Here is an 8,794-nt window from a genome sequence, read left to right on the forward strand (position 1 = left end):
CAATTGAGTCATATCTTGGCTGATTGATTTGGTTAGTATTCATTCCTATACGGCTGTCTAGATTGATCCTTAGGATCTCCTGTAATCTCATGTGATCTGTTGTAAATTTGGCAATCAAGGTTGCCCATGTATAAATACAAGGTAAAGCCCGTGGGGATGTTACGACAAACCAATCTCTCTGACTTGGTATCAGAGCAAAAATATCCAATCTTCCTCTACCACCATGACCGGCACCTCCGCTGCTTTCCTTTCCGACACCGCCGGCACTCTCGTCTCTGTCAACGCCGGCACCCTCGCCGTCAGCTCCAGCTCCTCCACCCCGGTCTCCGTCGACTCGCTCGGCAGCCTCATCATGCTGCGCCTCACGTGGGAAAATTTCCTGCTGTGGAAGACTCAGGCCGTCCCCGCGCTCGCTGCGAACGGCCTGTTCGGCTACGTCACCGGCACTGAGCAAGCGCCGCCGCACACCATCACAGAGGGCACTGGCGATGCAGCCATCGAGGTGGCCAACCCGGAGGTCCTTCGCTGGTACCAGCAGGATCAGCTTGTCATGATCGCTCTCCTCGGATCCATGACCGAGGACATCCTCGGTCAGATGACGCAACTGACCACCTCCGCCGCTATTTGGACTGCACCCCATGACATGTTTGCGTGGCAAAACCGTGCCCGCATCATGCAGCTAAGGTACCAGCTCTCGAACCTGAAGAAGAAAGACCTCTCTGCCTCGGACTACTATCGCAAGATGAAGGGATTCGCCGATGCGATGGCGTCCATCGGCAAGCCCCTTTCCGATGATGAAGTGCTCGGCTACATGTTGGCTGGGCTGGGCTCCGAGTTCGAGCCACTGGTCGCGTCGATCACGACGCGTGACGACCCTGTAAGTCTCAGCAGTTTTTATGCATTCCTCCTTAGCGCTGAGCTCCGCCTCGAGCAGCAAGCCTTGCATGGCGAGATACATCCTTCTGCCAACACTGTTGCACGTGGTCCTGATGGTCACCGTGGTGGACATGGTGCACGTGCTGGCCAAGGAGGACAAGGTGGCCAAGGCCGTGGCCAAGGCGGGCGTGGCCGCGGCAACGGTGGTAACAGCCGCTCCAACCTGAAGTGTCAGGTCTGCTCCAAGTACGGCCACGACGCGCTTCACTGCCGCAACTGCTTCAATCACGCGTACCAACCTGAGGACCAGCGTGAGCGCTTAGGCAACGTCGCCAACACCAGCTCCGGCGGATACATCGTCGACATGGACTGGTACGCTGACACGGGTGCTACGGATCACCTGACCAGTGACCTCGACCGCCTCGCCGTCCATGAGCACTACGGCGGCAAGGACAAGGTGCATGCCGCAAACAGGGCAGGTCTGTCTATTTCCCATATTCATTCCACGATTTCTGGTTCATCATCCAAGCCACTTTATCTTCATAATATTTTGCACGTTCCACATGTCAACAAGCATCTTCTTTCAGTGCACAAACTTGTTTCTGACAATGACGCTTTCGCTGAATTCCATCCTCATTTTCTCTCTCTTAAGGACCGAGCAACGAAGGCAGTTCTTCTTCGCGGTAGATGTCGCAATGGTCTCTACCTAGTTCCAAGCTTCAATAAATCATCTGTCGTCTATCCCGGTCCTCGAGTCCTCTCCGCTGTCAAGCTCTCTCCAGAACTATGGCATCGAAGATTAGGCCACCCCTCGAAAGTTGTCGTTGAGTCAGTCCTTAGATCAAATAAATTTGCTTGTGCACCCTCTCTTGAGTCTAGTATTTGTGATGCTTGTCAACGTTCAAAAGTTCATCAATTACCGTTTCGTGATTCCACTCATGTTACACATGAACCACTTGAACTTATTCATTCAGATGTATGGGGTCCTGCCATTACTTCAGTTGGTGGTTTCAAATATTATGTGAGTTTTTTTGGATGATTTTAGTCTTTTTACGTGGATACATCTCCTCAAACGTAAGTCTGATGTTGAACAAGCATTCTATACCTTCCAAAAACATGTTGAGCGCATGTTGAATGCAAAAATTAAAACTGTTCAAACAGACTGGGGTGGGGAGTACCGTCGCCTCAATCGGTATTTCCAGAAGAAGGGCATTACTCATCGAGTCTCCTGCCCCCACACGAGCCAGCAAAACGGCATTGCCGAGCGAAAGCATCGCCATATTGTCAAACGGGCATAGCACTCCTTGCTCATTCCTCACTTCCGGTTCGCTTTTGGGATGAGGCATTTCTTACCGCATGTTATCTCATTAATCGCATGCCCACACGAGTTCTTCAAAACTCCACACCCGTCTCTTGCCTTCGCAATGAAACGCCCGATTACACTTTCCTTCGTGCGTTCGGTTGTGCGTGCTGGCCCAACCTCCGACCGTACAATAATCGGAAACTTGAGTTCCGCTCGCGCCAATGTGTTTTCTTGGGCTATAGCTCCATGCACAAGGGATACAAGTGCTTAGATCGGTCCACAGGACGTATTTACATGTCACGGGATGTTGTTTTTGATGAGCTAGTATTCCCATTCGAGCAAACTTGTACGTCAGCCACCACACCCTCGTTACTACCCACGTCTGCTTCCATTTTTCCTATTGCCGAACCAGCCCTCGTGGATGACAGTATGCGGACGTATGACACTACGTTGCTCACTAATCTTTGTTCTAGCTCGTCTCCGTGCCATGCAGGAGCACAGCAATCGACGTCGGTCGAGTGCACGTCCCCATGCACGCCACTTCGCGGCCATGCAGCTGGCTCGCCGCGTGATCACGCTACGTCGCCTGGGCCTGGGTCACGCAGCCTGACCACCCCTGTGGCCCTGTGCGGCGTCTTGATCTGTCGCCCGCGGCGTCCGGTGCTGATCAGGACTCGCCCGTTGCCAGCCCTTCTTCGTCCGATGGACCATCTCCAACAGCATCGTCTCCTGCTGCTTCATCCACGAACGTGCCGACGTCTCCTCTCGTCGCTCCAACCAGTGCGCCAGCGACTTCTCTGGACGCTACAACCGGCACGCTGCATCCAATGACCACGCGGCTTCAGAACAATATCGTCAAGACATTGGTGCCGAGTGCTTTCCATGCCGAGCCGCCTCTTACCGCGACGCCTTGGCCTGATGAGCAGTGGCGCCCGGCAATGGAGGCCGAGTTCCTCGCCCTACAGCAGAATGAGACTTGGTCGCTGGTGCCTCGACCTCCCGGCAAGAATATCATCAGCTGTAAATGGGTTTTCAAGGTGAAGCACAAGGCAGATGGCTCCCTCGACAAGTTCAAGGCACGTCTTGTAGCCCGTGGTTTCACTCAGCAGTATGGGCTTGATTACTCGGACACTTTTTCTCCGGTGGTAAAACCTGCTACCGTGCGTCTGGTGCTGTCTCTTGGTGTCTCCCGTGGTTGGCATTTCCGTCAGGTGGACATCAGCAATGCATTTCTGCACGGAATACTCACTGATGAAGCCTATATGCAGCAGCCTCCTGGCTTCCACGATCCATCTCGGCCGGATTATGTCTGAAAGTTACACAAGGCGTTGTATGGACTGAAGCAGTCGCCCCGTGCCTGGTATGCTCGTCTCAGTGAGCGCCTTCAACAGCTCGGTTTCTCTTCTTCGGCGGCCGACACTTCACTGTTCATTCTTGTTGATGCCGGCGTCACCATCTACATGCTTGTTTATGTGGATGACATCGTCATTGTCAGCTCCTCTCAATCAGCTATGACAAACCTGCTTCAGCGACTTTCTGCCACGTTTCCTGTCAAGGACCTTGGATCACTTCATTATTTTCTTGGTATTGAAGTGCTTCCCAATTCCGGGGGAATAACTCTTACACAGAAAAGGTATGCTATGGATTTGTTGCAGCGTACTCACATGGCGAATTGCAAAGCAGTTTCAACACCAATGTGTACACATGAGAAGCTTACTCGTGACTCCGGACGTGGACTGAATGAAGCTGAAGCCTTCCGGTACAGAAGCACGGTGGGAGCCCTTCGGTACCTAACCTTGACACGGCCAGATCTTTCGTTTGCCGTAAACAAGGTCTGTCAATACTTATCATGTCCCACTGATGTTCATTGGAAAGCCGTCAAGCGCATTCTCAGGTTTGTCAAAGGAACGGTATCCACTGGTCTGACCATCCGTCGATCGCCATCAACTCTGCTAAGTGTATTTACAGATGCCGACTGGGCGGGCTGCGACGATGACAGGCGATCAACAGGCGGGTTCGCTGTATTTTTTGGATCTAACCTCATCTCTTTGAGCGCACAGAAGCAGCCTACAGTCTCGAGATCATCGACTGAGGCGGAGTATAAGGCGTTGGCAAACGGTACAGCCGAAGCAACATGGGTGCAGTCATTGCTAAAGGAGTTGCAAGTTCCTCAACCTCGAGCACCTGTTCTATGGTGTGATAATCTCGGTGCAACGTACCTCACAGCCAACCCAGTATTCCATGCACGCACCAAGCACATTAAGGTGGATTTCCATTTCGTGAGAGAGAAGGTTGCCATGGGAAATCTCGAGGTTTGTTTTGTTTCATTAGCTGATCAAGTCGCTGATGCATTTACTAAACCTCTCTCGAAGATCATGTTGACTCGATTGCGGTCCAACCTCAACCTTTGCATAGTCTGAGTTTGCGGGAGAATGTTAAACAATCGAGTCATATCTTGGCTGATTGATTTGGTTAGGATTCATTCCTATACGGCTGTGTAGATTGATCCTTATCGAAAAAGGCTTTCGTCCCCCTTTATATATAAAGCACCGATCAACAAGCACCTAGTACAAATGCACACCACCGCAACAAACGCACACACCCAGGGCAGGATACATAGGCGCTGAGCGCAACAACACCACCCCTAGCACTACCATCATGAAGAGATGAAGCTACATATGACGAACCATGTGCTCCAAGGCGGCGCCTTCAGAAAGGGTACGACACCGGAGCGCCGCCACCGCCCGATCCAAGGATCAGAGTTTCCCCTGGAGCCACATGACGGGCAATGAGAGCCGCGAGACGCCTTCAAGAAGGGAACGATCTTCGCCGCCGCCAGTCCGTTCGAAGATAGAACATGTTTTCACCTCGGCCAACACTCACCGCCACTGAACGCCACACCCCGGCAACCACGCCGCCCACACGGCCATGATTGACCGGGCAACACCAAGGCACGGGCTCTGCCCAAGAGCACTGCGCTACCACCACTAGTAGAAAAGGGGGGCTTTTGTCCCGGTTGGTAAGGGTCTTTAGTCCCGGTTTTTGAGCCGGGACTAAAGGGTCGTTACTAATGCCTCCCCCTTTAGTCCCGGTTCCGGGACTAAAGGCCGCGGCCACGTGGAGCTCCATCTTTAGTCCCGGTTGGTGTACCAACCGGGACTAAAGTAAAATTTTATGATTTTTTTTTGAAAAATTTTTTGCGAATTTTTTTATTTTCAAATTTCTGAATTATTTTAACCTCTAATCTCTAATCACCACCCCTCATCACTGCTCAATTTATCCTCTAATCTCTAATCACCCCTCATCATTTCAAATCATCTAACTTCCCGGACGGTCACCCATCCTCTCACTACTCCAGCCTGAGCACGCTTAACTTCCGGGTTCTATTCTCCCTCGTTTCCAAGTCTGCACTTGTTGTTTTCCTGACAATAGTAAGGTATCAATCCTATTAACCCTCAGGAATTTAGCTTGAGCATGAAGTGACACATTTCACTGTTTGAGTTTGAAACTATTGTTCTAAAAAACAATAATTATTTAGTAACACTAATATTTCTGGAATAATTAGTTTGACCACTGTTTGACCACATTTTGACCACAGTTTGACCAGATTTGACCAAAATTCAAAAAACTGAAATAATTATTTAGTAACACTAATATTCTAGAATAATTAGTTTGACCATTGTTTGACCACAGTTTGAATTTTTTTGCCTCTCCAGATCTTAAAAGCCCCGTAACTTTTTTTCTGTTAGGTTTTTGAGGATTTTGAAAATGTTTAACGGGGTTCCCCCGGTTAAAATCGGATGTAACTTTTCGAGTAGATGATTTTTCATATAATTTTTTTTTAATCCGAGTTCGTATGCAAAAGTTATGCCCATTTTACAAATTCCAGAGAGATTTTGCAAATAAAGTCGAAATTCATATTTGTAAATTTTCCCAACAACTAGACCACATATCACATGGGAAACTTATTTTATTTTATTTTTTTGACATTTCCATCATTTTCTTTTGTTTTTTCTAAAACTGAAAAGGCGGTCCAGGGGGGTAGACATTGCCACATTTTCTTTTATTTTTTCTAAAACTGAAAAGGCGGTCCACCGGGGGGGGTGTAGAGTTTGAAAATGGGCCCTTTAGTACCGGTTCGTGCCATGAACCGGTACTAATGCCTCCAAGCCCATTAGTACCGGTTGGTGGCACCAACCGGGACTAAAGGTCTAACCTTTAGTCCCGGTTGGTGCCACCAACCGGTACTAATGGGCATCGCACCCTTTAGTCCCGGTTCGTGGCACCAACCGGGACTAAAGGGCCCAGGTGAACCGGGACTAATGCGTGACTGAACCAGGACTAATGTGAATATTGCCCTGTGACGAAAGCCCTGTTTTGTACTAGTGCACCATCAGGACCGCCGCCCCGGCATCCAAGACCTTGACACCACCTCACCCGAAACTCGCCACCACCCCAACGAAAGAGACGAGCGGAAAGGTCCCACCTTTCGCACCCCTGGGCGGCCCCCAGCGCCGAGACCCAATAGGCCGGCTAGAACTAGCATCCACCGACCCGTCATGCTGCCCCGAGCGCGAGACGAGCTCGGTCCTGCAGCACTGAGAGGGGGACGAGGTCAGTCCTGCTGCACCGTGCGCAAGACGAGCTCGATCCTGCAGCACCGGGCGCGAGACGAGCGGTGGACCGCAGAGAGGAGAGGACCGGCCCTTTGATGGGAGTAGCGCCCGGGCGACGAGGAGATGGGGCGAAGGCCGAGACGGTCCGAACGCAGACGAGCCGACGTCGGAGAAGCCGGTCGCTGCCGCGGGCAGATCCGTCGAGCCACCGTGAAGCCGCCACGACACCGGGAGGCCACCACCGCCGGACCTCTCCATGCCGCCGCCGACGGCCGGAGCAGCGGCCACGCCCAACCACAGCCCTACCCGCGTTGCCCGGCGAGCTCCAAGCGCCGGAGCCGCCGGGCACGCACCACCGGTGCCACGCGCCGCCGGCCGACCCCCAACGCCAGATCCGGCCAGCACACATTGCCACCACCGCCACCAACCACGGCGCTGTTACCTCCATCGAACCGCACGGAGGTCCCAGCCGACCGCAGCCCAAGCCAACAGAAGCCCCCGGCACCAAGGAGCAACAGCCAGCCGCCGCCCCAGTCCGCACCAACCCCACCACCACCACGCCTCCCCTACCCCCGCAAGCAGCAGGGAGGAGACAGCCGTGGGCCTTGCTGCCCGCAGCCCCGGCCAGCCAACGGCCGTCGGCGCCAGACCCGGCCAGATCTGGATGCGAAGGACGCCGCCCCGCAGCCCCCGCACGTCGGCAAGGAGCTAGAGCGCCGCCACCCGCTGCCAAGCCGAGGGACGGCCGCCACCGCGCCGCCAGGCCCCGCGGCAGCCTGACGCCCCCGCGCGCCGTTCAGACCCGCGTCCTGCGCCGCACGCGCCAAGAGGGAAGAACGCCCCGCCGCCACCTATGCCGGTGGGGGGAGGAAGGCCGGAGGGGGAGGCCCGAGCTACGGCGGCTAGGGTTTGCCCCCGAGGACGCTCGCGGGAGCGGCTCGGGGGGTAGGCTCTATTTCGTTAGTTTTTCTTTTGAGATCCTTAGGATCTCCTGTAATCTCATGTGATCTGTTATAAACTTGGCAATCAAGGTTGCCCATGTATAAATACAAAGTAAAGCCCATGGGGATGATTACGGCAAACAATCTCTCTGACTGTTCGCATACTGGCTATGGCACCCATGTGATTGTTTTGGCCTTTTCAAGTGTGCCAGTGGCCTGGAAGACACGGCGATTTCTTTCTTTCCATAAGTTCCAGGCCATATACACCGCGAACCTAACCTGGGTTTTTTTAATCTCCTTGGGTACATTCGAGTTAAGCTTGAGCCACCACATTTTGATGGATGTTGCAGCGAGAGCAATATCAGCCATGCGTTGGTGAGACCTCGAGCAGAGAACCAAAGTTCCTTGGCATACGAACAACTGAGAAGGAGGTGCATCGATCGCAGTTTCCGGCGCTTGATCACAAAAAGGGCAGATAGGATTCTGAGGCCAGCCTCGACGTGCAAGCCTGTCTGCTGTCCAATTTCTATTCTGAAGCAGGAGCCAAGTGTAGAACTTAACCTCCCCCTCTGCCTTTGCCTTCCAAACCACTTCGAGCTGCGGTTGCGGGATACGGCCGATGAATTGAGCTTCAGGTCTACTCTCTTCTGATTTTTAACAGGAGTCAGCTGCTCGAAGGGAAGAAGCTTGGGCTGGAGTGGAGAGAACCTTGAACTCTCGTCTTCATGTCTACTCTCTTCTGATTTTTTTTGTTAGCAGTGGCGCAGAAAAATAACGAAGATAACTAGAACCACAACATGAGATTTAATTGTTATAAACGTAGTTGATTAGGGGCATCAGAAGGAATGGCCCCATTAGTAGCTATTTTTGTGCAGATGTTTATGCTTTTCAGCAATTAATAGTACATAGAAAGATGTCTGCTATCTTGTTTTAACGCAATCAGGGAGAAAGCCAGACACATTCAGCGACATAGTTTTACTTTTATCTGTTCTACTCAAATATTCAGGAAGCGGAAGCGAAAGCTGCTGCCTCAGAAGAAAAGGAGCGGCATTTCCCAA

The 8,794-nt window shown here is 52.3% G+C and overlaps 1 protein-coding gene across 1 annotated transcript; it reads left to right on the forward strand.

Moving 5' to 3' along the window:
• The first annotated feature begins 223 nt into the window (after positions 1 to 223).
• Positions 224 to 3,492, forward strand: LOC141039154 (uncharacterized). The gene is made up of 2 exons (XM_073506462.1): positions 224 to 1,355; positions 2,900 to 3,492. Exons 1-2 carry the CDS (start codon positions 224 to 226, stop codon positions 3,490 to 3,492), a joined length of 1,725 nt encoding a protein of 574 aa, XP_073362563.1.
• The last annotated feature ends 5,302 nt before the right edge of the window (positions 3,493 to 8,794 follow it).

This window comes from Aegilops tauschii, chromosome 1, assembly GCF_002575655.3.
Source record: "Aegilops tauschii subsp. strangulata cultivar AL8/78 chromosome 1, Aet v6.0, whole genome shotgun sequence".
NCBI lineage: Eukaryota > Viridiplantae > Streptophyta > Magnoliopsida > Poales > Poaceae > Aegilops > Aegilops tauschii.